The sequence below is a fragment of the Lepisosteus oculatus genome, chromosome 10 (assembly GCF_040954835.1).
Source record: "Lepisosteus oculatus isolate fLepOcu1 chromosome 10, fLepOcu1.hap2, whole genome shotgun sequence".
NCBI lineage: Eukaryota > Metazoa > Chordata > Actinopteri > Semionotiformes > Lepisosteidae > Lepisosteus > Lepisosteus oculatus.
In genome coordinates, this window is record NC_090705.1 from 31,595,713 (window position 1) to 31,616,367 (window position 20,655).

The 20,655-nt window shown below is 39.0% G+C and overlaps 1 protein-coding gene and 1 pseudogene across 1 annotated transcript in view; both read left to right on the plus strand.

The window, feature by feature from the left end:
- The window catches only part of eepd1 (endonuclease/exonuclease/phosphatase family domain containing 1), a 41,265-nt gene that overhangs the window by 13,380 nt on the left and 7,230 nt on the right, over window positions 1–20,655 (plus strand). Inside the window, exons 2-3 of the mRNA XM_006635774.3 lie at window positions 11,063–11,114; window positions 20,543–20,653. Of these exons, the coding sequence (XP_006635837.1) occupies window positions 11,063–11,114; window positions 20,543–20,653 (163 nt within the window). The remainder of the gene's footprint in view (window positions 1–11,062; window positions 11,115–20,542; window positions 20,654–20,655) is intronic.
- LOC138241644 (U2 spliceosomal RNA) lies at window positions 10,129–10,345 on the plus strand (annotated as a pseudogene).

The window sequence follows — 20,655 nt, forward strand, 5'->3', positions numbered from 1 at the left end:
TTTATAGCCAGCAGCCATATCACCCTGCAGCTCTCAACTGCCTACCCACTGAAGCTAAGCAGGGTTGACCCTGGTCAGTACCTAGATGGGAGCCCTCCTGGGAAGCTATGGTTGCTGCTGGAAGAGGTGTTAGTGGGACCAGTGGGGAGCACTCACCCTGTGGTCTGTGTGGGTCCTAATGCCCCTGTATAGTGAAGGGGACTCTATACTGTGCTGGTGCTGTCTTTTCAGATGAGACGTTAACCCAAGGTTCTGACCCTCAGTGGTCATTAAAAATGACCTGGGCATTTCTCAATAGGAGTAGTGAGTTGTCCTGGTGTCTGGGCCTAATTTCCCCCCTTGGCCTTTATCGTGGCCTCTAGATAGTCCCCATGTATGATTGGCTTGCACTTGCCCTGTAATGGTCCTAATGTCCTGTCCAGGGTGAACCCTGCCTTGCGCTCGTTGCTTGCCGGGTAGGCTCTGCATTCCTGCGACACCGTATGGTATAAAGCGGTTTGCAAATGACATGACATTATTTATTATTTACTGTCTCATTTCTAATGATAACTCTAATAACAGACAACATATAGTAGGGATAGAAATCTAAAATAATACCTTGTCCCCTGAATTTGAAAAACTGGAAGCAGCTTTTACAGTGGATTGAACAGCTTCGGAAGCTGTCATATTATGCTTTATGATTAATACAACTAGACTCTCAATCTCCCAGAAGGCTAGCAAATGTAGCAGTAAGGAAACTGGGTTGCCTTTGGATTATCACTTTAATTCCATACAGTAGTCATTATCCATATGAAGTGTCTGACAGGGGGATTGCATTTCCAATAGCGCTGCTTTGTTGTGTCTGCTTTACTGATGAGGCTGCAGGACAAGAAAAGTGTCTTGTCTAGTGCCAGTGTGAAGCTCTCTGAAGCTAGCCTCTCTACAAACGGCAAGAACAATGAAAGCCTCCCCATTGGTGCTCTGATTGTTCGGGTTTGTGCTACTGAAGGTAATGCTTGTGCTGCTTTCATTCCCGAGAATATGGGGTCTTCTTTTTTCAGGGATGTGATGCCACTCACCACACCCCCCCCCACCCAAAACCAAAGAGAGAACTGAACCTGTCTCACTGGTTCATGCTGTGTTTGTGCTGGTTTGTGCCATTGAAAGTAGCATCTGAAATGCTTTTTTTGAGATGAAGAGCCTTTTTTTTTTCAGGGAGTCACGTGAATCTAGTTGCCGTTGTGTGGGGAGGGTGAGTGACACCCCTAAAAAAGACGGCGATATACCTCAGGAACGAAAGCAGGTCAGACGCTACATTCAGCGGCACAAACGGAGCACAAATGCGATGGGTTTCATGATTTCTGCAATGGGCAGTCAACTTCATGAAGCTCCAGTGTGAATTCAGCTGGTCATCAGTCATTTACAGTACACTGCTCCTGGCCTGCAGTGGTGAGCAGTGATTCCCTGCCCTCTCCTGAGCACTGACAGTAGAACAACTGTGTCTCAGAGACACAAAGAAGTTCGAGAGAGTGATGAACAGTCGATGACAGCTTTCAGATTCTGTGTTTTTGGTCTTTTTTTGGGGGGGCCTGTCAGAACCATACAAATACCTGAACCTACAAATTCTAGATACACTCACTTTAAATATCTACATATGTCTAATGAAATATGAGCATTTACAGTTATATCTACAGCATCTAGGCCAATGACTGACAGGGGAAATAACTCATAAAACATTATTGTTTACAAAGGCTCTTGAAAAGTTAGATTACAATCAAATGTCACTGACTTGGAAGTGGCTCGTCATACGCATCCTGTTCTTTAGCCACATGACTGCACATTTATAAATATTTATATAGTTCATCCATCAAGGTTTCAGAGCAGCCTGTTTACTTGTGCTGAATGGACGGGCAATTATTAAACACTGACTGCTTATAAGAAGCTGAGATAAGAATTGAGCTTTCGCTCGGGTGTGCCTTACTTTAGTGCTTTATATGAGCCAAATCTTTCTTTAATGTTTTATATGAGCCAAACCGCATATTGTTTTAAAGATATCCATGTCCAAAATGTATTCACTAATGTTGAAAGGCTGTCGAAACTAAAATGTAAATAAGAAACCTAACCTTATCCTGTCTATCTTTGTCCATTTAATGCTTCTGTAAACAGGATAAGCTCTGGTCCAGTGATCCACTGTGGTATTTGTCTGTCTTGTCTAATCTTTATCATGGTACCCTAATATATTCCATTATATTTCACAACAATCCTGTCTGTTTTGGCCTATAGGCCCGTGTTTCCTGTACTGAGTGAGAGCCCTGCTTCAGCACATTGTACATTAGATTTTGTAATTATTTTTTTACAATCACAAACACAAAATACCAATACTGTAAGGGGAGCCGGCCCAGGCTCCCGTGAAGCGTAGTTCAGGACCGTATGCAGACGGTATCATCCGGAAGTAAGTGGAGAAGGACAACAGGGAAAAGACGTAGAGGATCAGGACGGGTTGACAGACGGGGGCGTGACAGTGGTGATCTGGTGCTCGAGGGGCGTGGCGAAGGCAAACGAGTCCAAACAGTCCAAGGGGGAATCCGGGGCCCAGTCCAGGGTCCAGGAACCGGGAGATCCATCCGAGACGAGACAAACAATTTTAAAATCCGGGACAGGTAATAAAAAGATCCTATAAACATAGGATAACAAGGCCAGGCCTCCGAGCCCTGGACTCAGATGGTCAGGACGCCATGATGAAGCCGATGCCGTCGGGTCTCTCCTGGACCCGCTGGTAGGCGGACTTCCGGGTGTCCATCTCTCAGTGTTGAGCCAGGACTAGCGGGAGCACCAGGCTTAAATAAAGACAGACAAACAGGGGACAGGCACTCAAAATGAACTAAAATACAAAAGGGTCGGAGCACCCTTAAGAGGAGGGAGGAGGATGGTGACAAATACAAAAAGAGGAGAGCATGTAGAACCACAAAAAAAAGTGTTAAATCACTTTTTGTCTGCTGCACCTTTGTTACTATCATATTACTGAGTACGTATCTCTGGCATTCGCATTTTGTCCATCTTTTTACAAGTACATAATGTTGATTTCTAATGCTGTAGGTGATTTTCTCCACTAGGTGTATTTCATTCATAGATGCCTTCTGGTTTTGAACACTAAGCCTGTCAGGTATTAACCAGTTTCTGGTGATTTGTTTTATGGCTGTGATTCTGACAACTGTCCCTCTTTCTTATTTGGTTGCATATTGTTACACTTCACTAGAAATGACAAGAGGAGTCTTCCACAGTCTGTAGACATGCTGGTAGGTCAATTGACATGTGGGAAAATGGCCCTGGTGTCTGTGCATATCTGTGCCTGTGTGTGTCCTGTGGTGGGCTGGTGTCCCGTCCAGGTTGTATCCTGTTCCTTGTCTTGATGGGATTCGGCTCTCTCAGGACCCTGAATTGGCTTAAACTTTGAGAAAATCGATGGATACACGTATAGTGATTATACTTGCATACTTCGCGTGTATATAGTTCAGTGTACGTTTCTTTAAATACTCAATGTACTTAATATTTTTTTAAATAATGAATGCTGCTAAATTAAACATCAGATATTCTATGCAGGAAATCTTATATTTATTAAATTGTGTTTGTCATATTTGTTTTTTTCAAGGCATTTCATCCCTGTTTTCCACTGTCTGACCTAAATAAGCAAAGCTCTTAAGATGAAATGGGAGCAGAGTAACTTCAAACAGAAGCGTCACCAAAAAAAAAAAAACAGGCTTCATATACAGTAGGTCAGTGTTCCAGATCCTGTCAGCTGTTTCATTTGAATTCAGACAGTGGCCTGCACTTTAATTACGAAGCAGATGATACACTGCTGTCACACAATGCAGCCTGGCTGATAATGCGACTTGGTTAGTGCTTTTTCTCAGACTCCTGGAGCAGTTGGCACTTGTTAAAGTTGGCAGCAATGCAGTAAACATTTGCATTTGCTGCAACAATACTCTGGCTAGCATTTCATTAGGGGGTTCTAAAATGACATTTATCGCAGATTTCACTACCCTTGGATTTGTTTTGTGAGCATGTTTAAGTTGTAACATCAAACAAACTTGGACATGGACAAAAATATACAGATATACTGGTATTGGAACACATTTGTAAGAATTAAAGAAGCATCCTTTCTGAAAATTATTTCTTAACTCTTTCAGTTTAACTCTTCGTAATTTGTGGCCCACCTGGTTTTATCTTGAACTCAGATTTTGGTTTTGATTAAGTACAGCATTTTTGTATTGAGAAAGCTTTATGTTTTTGCATTTGACTTTAAACTGAAAAAATAATGTGTAGCCTTCAGATCATTGCTGAATGTGTTCCTGTGAAACGGTTTGTTTAACAATGTGCTATACTGCATGATCTGTAAAAATAGTTCAGCCGAAAAGCACAAAGACATCAAAGGATATCAAAGAAAAAATGTTGGTTCATCAGCCAGCTTTATCATTATGTAGAAATGAAGACGCAGATAGAAGGGTTTATGGTTTTTTGTGTGTTCGCCTCAATAAAAAAGAGCTGTTTCATATTTCACAGTAGATTATTTACTGTAATTCTTTAAATTGACTTCCATTGCCAAAACAAGTCAATTTTTATTTCCTATCTACACCAGCAATGATAGGATGGCGCTGTTTTGGGGTAAAGGTTTAAAAAGACTGCACATAACCAGATTTATCGTGAGATTTCTTTCATATTTGATAGCGGGTGCTAGACGTGAAAGTCTGTCTCCATCAGATATTTTTCTTCCATAGACGCCTTCGAGTTTTGAACACTGTTGGGCTTTAACCAGTTTCCGGTGGTTTGTTTATGGTTGTTTCATCTGACAACTGACCCACTTTCTTATTTGAGTACATATTGGTCCATTAACATTACTAGAGGGCTCCTGATAATCACATCTGAACCTGCAGTCATCAAACCTTGTATGGATAAATATGTTTTAAGGGTAGGATGGTTTCCTATTCTAAATAATTTTAAAAATGTAACTTCTCAAATATAGCTGATTTTCTATGACCTTTCATACTTTTGTTATTGTATTTCTGTGAAGACCTTGCAGAATAATATTAAAGCAAAATGTACTGATGAGTCTAAGGACACAGACTACATAAACTTCCATTTTTTTTTACCCTTTTCACTTAAGAGCTATACTTCACCAGCAGCTCTGACTGACAATAACCTCAATTGCAGCCATCTGGATCCTTGCCAGTGAAGTACTATTTGAGTTCAAACAGCCAGCTGACCGAATTGCTAAGGTTTTAATTTGTACACATGCAGCAATCCACTAGAGAAGGATTGTGGTCATAGTTCCTCATCACATGCTTTCCATTGTTCAGCTTTCAAACTTCTCTAGTCACAACAAACAGCTGATATGTGCTCATTTGTTTCAGAACCGTATGTGCCAAATTACTCTCTCTTTGAGTATACATTGGTAGTGAAAGTCAAGTGGAGCACATAAGGAAAATTGATTAAATACTGCTGTGTTATACTGGTTCTACCAGTTTCACCTGCCTTAGGGAATGATAAACAGCACATCCGTCCATGATTCCTGGTCACGGTCACAGAAGCTCATAGCTTGTCCCAGAAGCACAGGATAGAAGACTGGACCACACATTGGATAGTGCAGCAGTTCATTATAAGGCACACAAGGACAATTTAGAGACACCACTTAACCTAGCCAGCATGTCCTTTGGATAAAACAAAAGCTGGAGAAAACCCAGTGCTAACTGCCAACCCACTGAGTTGTCCTTCATAAAGTATATGCTGGTCCAAAGCACAAAATACTGTAAGTTTCCTGCTGCACAAAACCCCAATTGCTCTGAAGCTGTAATCTTAATTAGATTGAAATAGCTATTCTCTCATCAATATTTAATTTGGTTTTGTTCTGTCTCACGTCACTACTTTTTTCCATGAGGCAGTAGACTGAGTATTATTAATATTTTAATACCTTGAAGAGCTTTGAAATTTGGTCGATTACTTTTGCACACTCTAAGCGGTTTAAAGATACTGTAGGTGCTGGTTGAATGTCCAGATTACCCTTTTCTTTTTTGGTTCTAACTATCATGCAGTCGAATGGATTCGTTCAAATGTCTTTTGGTTCTTTCTGTTTTGTCATAAAATGCTTTGCATCTGTTTAAACTATTCAACTAGTCCAGCAATTTGTTGCCTCTGCTAGTTAATGCCTACTAACAGTACTATGTATATTAATTGGTTAGACTTAATACTAGCACTACACTGCAAAATGTTTAAGAATTAGGATTTCAGAATAATTTTTAATATGTCTTCCGGGTATTTTTAGCACATTCATATAGTTGAAAGTTAAAACACTGTATTGGCTGACTAGCTGATTTTCCAGTCTCTCTCTGATAATTGGAAAGTCAGGAAAATTCTACATTGCAAACCGAATGAAATTCCATGATTGCAGTAGCGTGCGCTGCTTGCCAATAAATGCAAAATATAACAGAATTACTTCACTTTGATGATGTGATGTCCAAATGCTGATATAAGTGTCTTGTAAAAGTATTCAGTCCCAAGCACAGTTATCTCATTTTCTTGCTTTAAAACTTGCAGGCATGACGCCTTGAATTAGCAATTCATATTGTGAATGTATACAGCCTACTTCACACATTCAAACAAGAAGCCCAACAAGAAATCAATAGATATGAAAGAAAAATGGAAAAGTCACCTCTCAGCAGCACAGTGATCCAGAACACAAGACCAAAGCTACACTGGAGTGGCTAAAGATTAAGGAAGTGAATGTCATGAAGTGACTCAGTCAAAGCCCTGACTTGAATCCCGCTGAGAGTGGGGGGGAAACTGCTGTACTTAAGTGATCCTGAAAGCAACTTGAGAGAACGTGAGAAAACATTGCACCAAGCCAATGTACAAAATCAGTAAATAACCAAAAAGGACTTGAGGCTGTAATTGCTGCCAAAGGAGGTTTCACCAGTAATTAGCTCACGGGTCTGAATACTTATGCAATCAGTGTCCTTATTTTTCTTTCTCATTTTGGCTGACATCTACTGTAACTTATCTTACCCTTAGAAGGCTTCAGTTTTAGGATTCGGGGTTTGAATAAAATACGTTTAAGAACTGTGTGTGCATCATTTTGTCACTCCACATAGTGAGACACCATAGGAAGTGACCGAATGCTTTAGAAAGGCACTTTATGGTGGGTAAGAGATATGTAATGTAATGACACAGGAATCAAAAATGATTAAAAAGTACAGGACATACCAGATAAATTACAATGGTATTTTCCGTCCTGCTCTTTTTGCTCTAACCTCATGCTTATATTATTAAATAAAATGAATTAACTTTGTAATATTCCCTTCATATGTAAATAGCTTGTAAAGGGGGGTTGTTAGAGCTTTCTCGTTCATTCTTCATGAATATGTCTCTTTGGAAATTTTTCCAAAATTCAAGGTCTACATTCTGCGAATAAAAAACAGACACAGGGATTCCTGTTTTCCTAGGAGAATTATTTCCACACAGCTAGATCCCGAATCTCTGCTCTTTGCATTTAAATGTAAGATTAGTGATCTTTCCAGTCCAGCTGAAGCCCTCCAAAACCTCAGTATCAGTAACTTTTCTCCATATTTCTGAATAATATTTTATTTTGCGTTGGCAGTTGCACCACTGCTTCCTGCTTTGTTAATCTTAATGAGCTTAATTTGTCCTTAGAGAATTTTCTTACTGGAAAAAAAGCAAGGCACAGTTTGGCAGACAACTTATTACCTTAGGGTTAAAGCTTTTGTGTAAAATTCAATTTATGTATTTATGTCTTTAATGTTTGTGTTATCAGATGTAATTAAATGCAAGTGCTCACGATTCCCAGTTGAGTCATTTTTTGTAATGTCAGATCATTCTAAATTGTATTCCATATACAAACATTTGAGTTTTTCCTACAGAGATCTGACATCTTGTAGTAACCTTAAGAGCAGTTATAGGAGGCTGAAAGGACAGATTTTGACGGTCAATTGCTGTAACCTTCCCACTACAATGTGAAATTAAAATACACTTGGCTCTACAGAATGATACCTGCTTAGCAATTTCAGTGCGTGCTGAATGCTGGCTTTTGTATTGTGTGCTGTCTTGATGCTGGTTTTAATTGGTTTCTTGAGCTACACAATGCTGTATAAGCGTCTAGAGATGTCATTTTTAAAATTGAATCAATGTAGTGCGCAGTATTTGACTCAGCAGCCGGATTTTTTTTACATTCAGCAACTGCTAAATATATTTTTAAATATCCTGGGTGTAAATCTTTTAGATGTGCTTTTCTAATGAGAATATATTTCATTCTGTTTCTAACTAAAGATTGGCTCAATGGTCAGCTAATTTTAGCGCAGTTGCTGCTGGCAAAGTTGTGATGAATTGAAGAACACACTTTTTAAAGTGGCTTGGTAACATAGTCCTCCAGGCTACTCTTCAAGTACGAGGTGTCCACCTGTGGATGGTGTCAAACTCAAGTCCTGAAATCAAATGTTATCCTTTCCTCTGCCCTACATAGCTGTAATGTTTTGGGAAAACGTAAAAGTTCTGAAACCCAACCTTTTCCCCAGAAAGAAACATTTGCCAGCTCCCAGAATCTAAAAATTCTTGGGGGAAATTTTAGCTTTAGTAATCAGATGATCTCACACATTTCAGTTTTTACATCATGAGAATCTTGTTCCTTACGGTTTTTAGAATATAAACCCTAATGGACAATTGCATTGCAAATAGTCTGTAATTCCTTTGCTCTAAGCCTGAACATCCACCCATCCATTTTCTAACTGCTTGATCCATTTCAGGGTTCAGGGGGAGATAGGAGCACACTCACAACAGGGCCGGTTTTCCCAGAAGCCAGTTTACCTACGGGCCTGTCTTTGGACTATGGGAGGAAAACAGAGCACCTTGAGGAAACTCTTGTGAACCCGGGAAGAACATGTAGACTCCACGCAGATATCACCCCAGGTCCAGAATCGATCCCAGGGCCCCAGCTGAACAAAATAAATGTGCACTACAATGAATATTTTCTGTTTAATCGTACCATGTAAGATCAGACATTACAGCGAGTATCATGCCAGTGATGCTTTATTGTGTCTTATAGGAATTCACATTTGTACCATAAGCCATAACATCACATTGCATGAAACCTATGTGACATAAGGATTTTTGTGGTTTTGGGGACAGGGAATAAGGTTGTGTAGAAATGCTCTTGCTTTATCTGCTACATTATAAAGGAATCCCATGAACATATACGTGCTCCATGCAGATAGCACCCCAGGGCCAGAATTGAACCCAGGGCTCCAGGTTCAACGAGACAGCAATGTTAACCACAGTGCCACCCAGATCTTGCTTATAATGAAAACAATAGTTTCATAAGTACCTTGAAAACGAAAGGTGGCTTTAAAGAAATTCAGTTGTACAGAAAAAGCTGTTCTGTAGTACTCTCTCCCAGCACAAAAAATTGTTATTTCAAAAATGATTTGGAACACTGTCTGTAAAGTACACATTATACCATTTATACCAGTGTGTACAGTATAAACAATAGGACTAAAATATTGCTCATATATATCATAGCCATTAACAGTTATGTTATCATCTCAACTGGAAATGAATCTTGAAAATGTAATAGGATGTTTGGAGTTAGATGCCATATAACCATATACAGTATAAAACAAGTTTTTATCATCTTGACATTTTGGCCTCAACATTCTTATAGTCCCTTGATGGCCATTTTTGCCTACAATAACACATTTAGGTAGCAGCACTTTGGTTGCTGTACTTTAATGTCTTATTGTTTCTGTTCTATTTTTCTTCCTTTTACTGCTGCTTTTTTCGCCACCGGTGTATGCATATTCTCAGTAGAAAGGTGTTCAAATTGATGTTCTAAATCTCAAACGAGTGCAGAGTTGCTATCTTGATGTACAACAGGGTGCTGTTTGGCAGAGGTGATGACAGAACCCCCCCTGAGGGAAGACTGTGGACATTATTCAGACATCAATACCAGACCACATTTCACAAGCACTTCACTGCATTTAGCACACTGCCACCTCGTAGTGCTGTTGAAGAAACTGAAAAAAGTGAGAGGAAAGAAGGCTAAACATACTTCGAACAATTTACTAGCAGAGCAGAATCATTCTAAAATGCATCACACCTTTGTGAAATATTGTTAGGTGGGAAGTAGGAGAACAGCTCAGGACAAGTGTAGTTTCTGTTCTTATCAGTTTAATACCTGATAGGCCCCCTGGGGGGGGGAGCTGTGTATTAAATTGAGTTTTTGTATGCGGAGCTGGATCAGGGGCTTTCCTCTTCCACTCCTACATTGACCTTGTATTGCAGTTTTTCCAGAACCAGTGCACCACCCCCTGTGGGGTTAGTTGCCAGAAGCCATGTCAGCCCGTAACTCACAACTGGCAGCCCACTGAACCTCAGCAGGCGTGAGCCTGGTCAGTACCTGCATGGGAGACCTCCTGGGAACAACTAAGGTTGCTGCTGGAAGAGGTGTTAGTGGAGCCAGCAGGGGGCTCTCACCCTGTGGTCTGTGTGGGTCCTAATACCCCAGTATAATGATGGAGACACTATGCTGTAAAAAGGTGCCGTCCTTCAGATGAGACGTAAAACCGAGGTCCTGACTCTTTATGGTCATGAAAAATCCCAGGGTGCTTCTTGAAAAGAGTAGTGGTGTAACCTGGGCATCCTGGCTTTTGCAAATCATGGCCTCCTAATAATCTCCCTCTGTGAATTGGCTTCATTCCTCTTTTCTCCTCCCCACTGATAGCTGATGTGTGGTGAGTGTTCTGGCACACTATGGCTGCTGTTGCATCATCCAGGTTTACAGTCCCCATTACCTGTAAAGGGCTTTGAGTGGAGTGTCCAGAAAAGAACTATCTAAGTGTAAGGAATTATTATTAAAAATTGCTTTGGTTTGGGATCTTCGCTACCTGCCAGCTGGGTTTACGCTGGGTCCTGGAGTTTCTTCACCACTCAGTTCCGTCCAGTCCTTGCAGGGAAAGGCGAGAAGCTGTCGGCTTCACATCCCGAAGGCTGTGCTCTCACTGCTTCCTTGTTTCTCTTTTTGCAGCATCAAGATTCTGGCAGTTCAGGATCTGGCTGACAGAGATGCGTTGGAGAAGGTATCGATTCCTCATTTGTCCCGTTCATTACTGTGTAGACTGTGTGGAAGGGTAAACTAATAAAGTCTTAAATACTGCAATGATATTTCCCCAAAACGAAATCAATAGACATTTCAATTGTGGTAAATGATTTCATCTTGAAGAGTGGGATTATTACTTTAATCAAATCAACATAATGAGTCTGGCCTTGCTGTATTCAAATTTGTCTTTGTGTTCATCCTTTTGTCTTTTTTCAATTATGGGAAGCTTGGTTTACTTGTTTTTGTGCTGTACCGATATTCCAATAGTGCATTTCAGACTAGTTTTGCCAATAGCATTAATTGTCATATTTTTTTATTTATAATCTCATTTTTAGGTTTTCTATTAAATAGAAATGGGTGTTTCAGTTCATTCTGATATTCTTTTAAAAGGTTAAATTTTATACATGTATAAAGCTAATTATAACAGGACAAGAAGGACGCAGAGTACAAAGAATTAGCAAGAAACAAGACTCACATTTGATTAACAATTCAGTTTAAGGCTACTTTATCATAACATACAGTGCATATTACGTTTGTTGATGCAGCTTATGATTAATTGACCATAGAAAAGACATTATCCTTGTTAAGAAAATTTGTGAAGTTAAGAAATTGTGTGTTCAGTAGTTAATATATCAAGTAAACATAATCTGTTAAACCCTGTAAGAAGTGTAATTAAAGACATCACTGCATATGCATCAGTTCGTTGTGTATACTACAAAAATTGATCCCTGTGGTAGTTGTTTGCATTGACTGTATTTTAATGCTTTATTTAAAAAGAGCTCTTCTCAATAACAGTTCTTCTCTGTGCAGATTCTCTTTACATGCATCACTTAAAAATATTTTAATTTAGACAGTCTTTTTTCCTTTTCATTTGTCCATGATCAGATATGCCATTTCCAGTATTAGATACAGACTAGATTTATCACACACACAAATTATAACCTATAACATTGTGCTATTTAAACATCCTCAATCTTCCAGCTGTAATGAAGTTAATGTACTACTGTATATGCCCAAAGTAACATGGGCAGGAAATACAGTACTACAGTTGTTTGCTGATTGGTATTAATTGACAGATCATTTCTCTGGCTGAACTAAATACTCTCAACCCAAATCCGGCTGGAACGATTGGGTCAGCGTTGGTGTTTCAAAGCTTTTCATGGACAAGCGGCATTTGACAGTATCTGAATTATTCATATTATTAAAAGAACAACCGGTACAAACAGTCAAGCAAATAAGTAATGAAGGTACAATTTCTAATTGCTGATTAATTATAGACCATTAGCTTTCCAGACTGAATGGCATTGTGCATGGAAATTGCATTAGGTGAGATTCCATTCCTCACAAATATGGCCAAGAATGCTGTGAACACTCACAGAAGGGTGAGAAATATTTAGCGGGGTGAGTGTATGGCTACGTTCTGTTTGTGTGGGTGAGCCAAGAGGTTTATAAAGGGAGAATCCGGCCTTAATGCTTCTCTTGAAGGTTATGTATGGCAGATGTTGACATTACTGAGCAAGCAAGCTGGATCATTTCTCAAGGACAGTCTTTTTTTGGTGAAAATATGTTTGTTTTGACTTTTTAACCTCTAAAGATTTAAGCATTCTTGTGGATGTGTCCATTTGTTTGAGTTGGGATGTCTGTAATGATTAATTGAATGTTTTGAAGTCAGCATTATTTGTGTTTTTATGTTTGGGAGGAGGAATGACTTTCACTGAGCAAAAGGGATAATATAAAAAACAATTATGTATCCTTCACCTGATACATACAAATTGTGTCAGTGACACTAGACTATGAATGCATGGATGAGGATAAATTATATAGCAGAGAATTCAAATGTTCTATTCATATTGGAAATGGCACCTGTTTAAGAAGGGGATGAAATGTTTAATATTGGTTACCTCTAAAACTGTAACAAGTAAGGGCAATGGATCAACAGAGAGAAACGGTAAAAGAACAATTTCTTTAAATTCAGCTGAATAGCGTATAGAGTAACTCAGTTGATCTGGTTGTTTCCATGCCTCTACCTGTTCCATAGCTTGAGAATGTTTAAAGTATAATTCTCTGCAAAACAAGATAAAAAGGTTATCTGGGTATTACTGTAAATGTGACAGTGGCTTGTGAAAGCAGCTTTTTTGCATTATTCTGCAACTAGGTCTGTGTATCTGATTTGGCCAAAGACCAATGTGTTACATTTTTCACTGGAACGCTGAAATAAAATCTGCAGTTCTTTAATTCAAATATAGACACACATTCATGTGTTTTGAGATGTTTTTGTCTCTTTGCTTGAACAATCCATTGGACATTTTTCTGAGCACCACTTTTGTCTCAGTATAATTATTTATTAATGATATTTAAACATATTACAGAATAGATTAGAATAGATATTTCATACTGGAGCATTTTTTCTTGCTTCTGTGTAAAAAAGCTACAAGTTCTAGAATTAAAATAGAGTTGGGGTATAAACAGAATGAAAACAGCTTAGCTTAGTGATGATGGTACCAGGTGAAATACAGTTTTAAATTACAAGCCACTCTATAGCAGTGAGTTTGCAGTCACTGCATTTCTCCTGAATGCCAGCGAAACCTAAAATACATTTTCCCCCTACTCATTCTTGCTCCCTTTGACATTGATAAAGAGGTTTATCAAGCAAAAAAAGAGTTTGTATTAAAACGATGAGAAACATTACAGTTCAACAAACAAATTCAGAAAGTACCTAGCATTCCTCCAGTGAGTGTTAGCCCTCCTATAAGGGTCTGTGGTGTTTGCAGAGTGTCAAATGACAAATGCTTCTGACAGGTGGGCATTAGGAGATGTATCCAAAGGTCCTCATTTTTCCCATGAAGTCCAGAGGTCATAGTACTTCTAAAAACATCTTTGCAATATTGAATTTAGAGGGGATAAAACAGAAAATTAATGAGCAGTTCCTGCATTTCAAAAAATGATTGAATTAGGTAACTAGGAACCTCCTTTTTGTGCAATAGATTGTGTAGCCACATATTTGGTTTAGCATTCAGCATAATTTCTTTCTCCAAATAAATGGATATTAGGGAAATATTTAAGTCAGGTAAACACGTTGTTGAGAATACATTTTTGGATAATATATTGAATTTAAGCTGGTCATAAATGGCTGCAGCAAGAAAGCAAAACTGTACGGACAATTGTGCAGGGACTTCTCAGAACTCCAGAAAGCATATATTCTTTAGGGCCTTAAATATATCTTTTAAGCCATCCTAACAAAGACACAAATAAATGCGGAACTGTGTTATTACTAAGAGGAAATAAGGTTTAGTCTAGAACTAAACATTCTGATGCAAATTTAAGTCCCATATCTACTCTCAGATCTTTCGTAAGCTTGCTTTCTGAAGAATCTTGCAACAAGCTATTTGTCGTTACAGCCATTTTGGATAAAGAAATTATTCTCTTTCATTATTAAACAATGTGGAAATGACTGACTTCTCTATAATACCTGTTTTTACTATCTCAGCATGATGGCATGATAGTAACACTATTGCTGCTGAGGACAGAGGAGTTAATAAAAGTAGATGAGCTCTAGATTTTACACAGCAACTAGAAGCAGATATTAAGTCACCCTGCAAGGGTAAAGACAATTACAGCTGCTCCAGCACCAGAAAGATATATGGTCTGCTCAGATGACATTAATGCCTTGGATACTTTATATCTTTTCCTTTGTAATTTAATGGATGGAGTACACTCTCATTGAGGGATTAAGAGGGCCAATAGCTTGCTTTGAAATAAGTTTCGTTGATTGATATTGAACATTGACACATGAGCCAGCTGTACAACTTTCACACTCAATGGATAAGACATTGTACAGTAGCTGCATTTCTGAGGCTGTTTCACCTTTGTCTTCAGCACAGTTTGAAAGAACAGCATGTTATCAGTGCAAGGGTAATAACATAGTAGGCATTCTCTCTGTGCATTGTAGATTGTTGTTGAATCTTACATTGATGGTCTATGTGCTGAAGCTCAGTAGGTTTCAGTTCTCATTCATTGTAGATTTAGTGCCTCTCAGTGTATTTTAGACAGAGACTCCTTGAACACAGGTAATGTACCACCTGCCCGGCTACAAGCAGGCTTCACAGAAGGCACAGGAACAACTTGGAAGTCTGCAAACTTTCGTCAAAGACTTCACTACATTTCTGTTCTTTTTATCCCATCACCTATTGCTTATGTAGCCGAAGAGTTAAAAAAGTACCAAAATAGCTATTAAATTATGGTAATTTAATAATAATAATTGAACATACTGCTAGCAATGTACATTAGTGATCAGGATAACAAGAGCAGGGTACGAGCTTTACCTTATCAGATCCTCTAAATGTACAGATATCTGTCATTGATGCAAGGATTCTGTGTATCCTTTTGTAGATAGCTGTTACTTCCCTCCACGAAACCACTGGCTTATTTATGGCAAAGGTCTTTAACCTCCATGACACTTCGCTCTCTTATTAAAAAAGATGTTGGACTCATGTGCGTTCTCCATCAGTTGAGTCTTTTTTTAACTCGCGCATACTTTCCACGAGGATGAGTGAGTCAGTGGTGTGGCTCAAGTCGCTGTAGTGTCAGTGAGACACATGAGGGATTCCCAAGCTCAGCACTTGGCTCAGTGTCAGGATGAAAGTGAGGCGAGATCTGTCGGGGCACTGGGCTTCCAAACCTGGCAATGTGGGCGTCTGCTCTGTTTGTTTTGTTAGTAAGGTCATTGGCTTTCCATTGAATATGCCTGTTTTCCAAAGGTAGAATCAGAAAAAAGGCGACTGTATTAGTCGTTATGCATTTAAGATTTGTGTATTCGGCTTTGTTGCAAAACTATTTCGCTGGTCAGGATGAATAAGAATAAATAAAATACCTGTAAATAAGGAGAATTTGTTTACCTCTGTTCAGTTTTTCCAGTGGTCAGTGATTTCAGAGCAAGTAATTTTGTATGTCTAATGTATCGGCTTTATTTTAAGCTTGCATAAATCTGGGTGATCCAGATGGCTCATGCTAAAATCTCTGTTTAGCAGTCTCATGTTGGAAAAAGAATTAATATACAGCAGGTAGTAAAATGGTTTACTAACATCAATTCCTTCCTGTTTTTGATGTTTTTAAAAGGCGCATCAGTACTTATGTCTGCATTATCAGACTTACACATAGATCTCACAGGCCACACATAGACATGAGTGATGAAGAACACTCTCTGTACTGGATTTCAGAAGTGCTGTAGGCTGCAGCTGGGTTCTCTCAAGTTCAAAATGCATCTGCCATCGGATTTGCCAGACGTGGGGATTGTAAAGAAAACCCTGAACCCATCTGAAGGCCAAAGTAATACACTAGCAAGAATTTCCATTAGTTTATTTTTTTCTGTATCAGTTTGTGTCTTTTGTCCGTATGGGCAGGTTTGCAAAGATTTGTGCTTTTTTAGTTGTGGCAATTTAGTTGTATAGTTTTTGTGTGCTTAGTTTACAGAGTTACCTGAAGTGAAAATGAAAATATACAAGAATACATTTCCACTCCCTGTGTAAAATTGTTAAAAGCAATAAAGAAGCACAAGAAAAAAATATCCAAGATATCTCTAGTGCTTATATTCACACAGCTGGTATCAGGTTAACCATGATTAAGCCGGTTCAACTTCAGAAACTCCAGATACAGCACCACGTCTGATGGTAATTCACAACCACCTTTTAGACATTGGAGCGGAAAACATAAAACGAACTAAAGTTTTTCATTAATTCTCAAAGAAACTTTTTATGACTGTTCTTCAAAATAGATTTTTGAAATAGGATTAATAAATTGTATCATTAAAAAAGAAGAAAATGCTACAAATGTACACATTTTTAGCTTATAATTGGGTTCTCTCTAAAAAAGATTAATCTTTGCAGCATGATTAATTTACTTTTGAGTGTTTATGGCCATAAAGCATTGTCTTCTGTTTATTGGGGGGTAACTAAGGAAGTCCTGTCAGTTGGTGGTACGTCAATGCCTTGCTGTGGTTTTTCTGACTCACTGGGTCCTACTAACGGAAAACATCTTTAACACTGTTTGCTGTTAAATCACCACTCGGTGTCAGTCTGAAGAGGTTGGTACAGTAAGTATGACGAGAAACAATTACAAAACTGATAGTTTCCAGGAGCCAGCAGCTGACATGCAGTCTGAAATGCAAGCAAGGAAAACGACATTAAAAAAAAAACGCCCCATGAAGTGCCTTTATAGAATTCAACACTGCCGCCTCCCAAATATTTTTATACTTTGAACAGATCTTGAGCTTTGTTATTTATTTAACATTAAGTGGGGGAAATCTCACAGCTCATTTTTCATTGGAGAGAAAGTGAGCTAAGAGTCCAACTTGGGTTCTCGATCTCACTGATGCAGAAAAAACAGGTAAACAAAAGGATTTTGTAGCCTATCTCAGGTGACAAAAAGTTTTACTTTTTGTTTTGTTTTGATTTTAAAAAGACAGCAACTATTTTGCAGGACTAATGGAATCATTGGTCAGACATCACCACTTTGTGGCATGACCTTTATTCAGATTTAAAGTACATTCTGCAAAGCGCTGGTATTCAATAAGAGGTTTGCCATCTCCTTTCAAACACGAACTACCAGGGCGACATTTACTGTAGATGGAGAGTCGCTTTCCCTGCTGGAAGCTGAAGGAAGCTGCAGAACATCATGGAATCTAATCCAGCATTTCCCAAAGCCGTCAGGATGCAGTGCTGTCCAGGCTTGTAGAGGGCTCATTGTGTGATGTGTGCAACTGTGCGCGCTGATTCAGCTTTCGTAAAGCACCATTTATTTCGAATGGTAATTGCAAGAATGTCCTGAAACGACGTTGATTTACATCTACCATTTTCCCGTCCGATGAAAATACTGCAGAGGCTGCTCTTATTGCCATCCAAACGTAAATTTCTGGAAGGGCTGACGTTTCAATTACTGCAGTTCATTGAACCCATTTCTATTGGTTTACTGGGTACCATCTGTAATGTAAATCTAGTTAAACAAACTTCATTTTTGTGCTTTGTTTTGTGAACTGCAGAATATCAGTACTTGGCAGCTCTCAATGAAAGCTGCTGTCATGAGCAGTGTAGTACAGTAGATAGCCTATCTTGTCACTAAATCTACTGATAGTACCTTCTCTTTGAATTTTAAACTGCACACGGGCAGCACAGTGGCAGAGCTTTTAGGGTTGCTGCATCGTAGCTTTTGGGGGCTATCTGCATGGAGTCTGCATGTTCTTCCTGTGTTCGCATGTTTTGTTTTTGGTGCTCTGATTTCCTCCCACTGCCCAAAGACATACTGGTGGGATAACTGGCTTCAACTAAACTGGGCCCGGATGTGAGAGTGTGTGTGTTTGTGTCCGTGTGTGCCCTACAGTAGACTATTGTCCCATCCAGGGTGAATTCCACCTTGCACCTGTTGTTTGCCAGGATAGATTTCAGCTCCCCCATGATCCTGAATGAGATGAAGCAGTTAGAAAAAGGCTGGACGAACCCCATTGCAATTTGATCCACAGGAGTTGTAAGACTCCCTTATATTCTTAACCCATCTTGGAAACAAATTGTGTATTAGAGAATGTTTGTCTTTTAGAGGCGAGTTACCTTAGAACAACCCCTTCTTATGAGAAAATGTCATCTGGTCTAAACTGAACTGATTACGAAAGCAGTATACTTGTCAATGAAATGCCAGTGTCATTCCATCGATTTGTTTCCCATGTTCCATATTTATATTATTTCACTAGATGTGTTCCAGATTGGGAACACTGCTTAAGGGATTTTCTTGCTTTAGATATTTTTAATGCAGCCTGGTCTCAAGTGAGAGTTGTAGCATAGCAACACCCACAGATGAGAGGCTTTGCTTTCTATAGCTTGGGGTTTCTCTCTGCAGAAAAGGTATAGAGAACCATTTGATTATGTACATTATATATTTTTTTCAGTTCTTAGTTTGGTGAAGTATGAATTCTTAAACACTGTGGGGCTTGGGCAGTTGCACATGTACACTAAAATACAATTTCATTAGATACTTAAGTAGCATGTAAAACGAAATTACCTTATATGGCAGTTATTTTAGTCTGTGAGGCCCTGCTGAAGTCAGCTTGTGCAAGACATAATTTTTGTTCTGTTTATCTGCTAAGTAGACTAACAAATATGTGCTTAAACGTATTAAATCTTTTCATTTTAAATGCTTTTTTATGTTTCCAAGCCACAGCCATCAAAGTAATACATTGGTCAACTCAATAGACCTAAGGAATAATTACATATGGGTCTGATTAGAGCAGATGCCAGTCATGTGTGCTGCAAAGTAATCCAAAACTTTTTAAAACGTTTTTTTAAGTTCAGCCGTCATTAATTTAGACAACTGCAAAATTTGCTTTACATGTCACTGAGCATCAAACGCAGAGCTGCAGAAGATTGATTAAGTTATTAAGGCCATTGCAACATCTTTTTGTAGCAGTTGCTCTGATATTTTGTGAACAAACATGGCATAGGAATGATCAATATGCTGACATTTGCTGTCGGCAGAGGGGTCTATTGTGAAAGTCACAGCCTAGCGCGTTTACTGTACTGCTGGAAGCAGTACAAGCTGTACACATGCAATCCATACTTTGCACCATGTTGTAGTTGATTTTATGTAGGATTCTGTTCCCTTCCTCTTGTAGAACCTGGATAAGCGTATGCAACTTCGCTGGTCTTTTAGACATAGACGTTACATGCCATTTCTAAAAATACTCTAAAAATAGACCATTAATTAAACGTATACTGTACAACGGTGTTTCACTGTAATACCTCCCTTTAAAAAAAGCAGTGACATTTTCTAATACAGTATACTGTATACAGTTCTTTCCAAAAGTATTCACCACTTTTCAATGATGCCCCCTTTCATTGAATATTAAGTAATGCAATCACATTTTGTAGTAAATATTTTTGATCAAAAAAACCTTGACGCTCAAACCAAACACGTTTTTGAGTGAAAGAAGTTAAATGTCAGCAAAAACTGCGAAGAAAACATCTAAAACTGAAGTATGATGATTGCATAAGAGTTCACCCCTCGGTCCCTTGTTAATAAAAGTCAGCAAATAATTCGGCAAAGTTGCGTGTAGACAATTTTCACACTTTGTGCAGTTTTTACCCATTCGTTGCAAACTTGCTTTGTGGTTTGATTTCTGGGCTAAAAACAAAACATCAGCTTAATCCCGATACAGGTTTATACTGTACATTACAGTTACAGCAGGTGAATGTGCTACTTTTAGTGGAACTGAGCCATAATTCACTCATTGTTTACTTACTCTTCCATCTCCTTGTTCCACAGAAATAAGTGACTAATTTCAGCTCCCTGTCTGTGAGCCTATAGCAGCGACCTTGGCTCTCTCATGGCTGGACTGTGCGCTGACCTGCCTGTTGCTTCTCTTTTCAGTTTTGTGCGGAGCTCAACCAGTCAACCCTGCCAAATGTCCGGAAATGGAAAGGCTCCAGGGGACTGTGGAAATATGTCGTCTCTGACAAGCCTGCTGGACAGTCATACAAGGT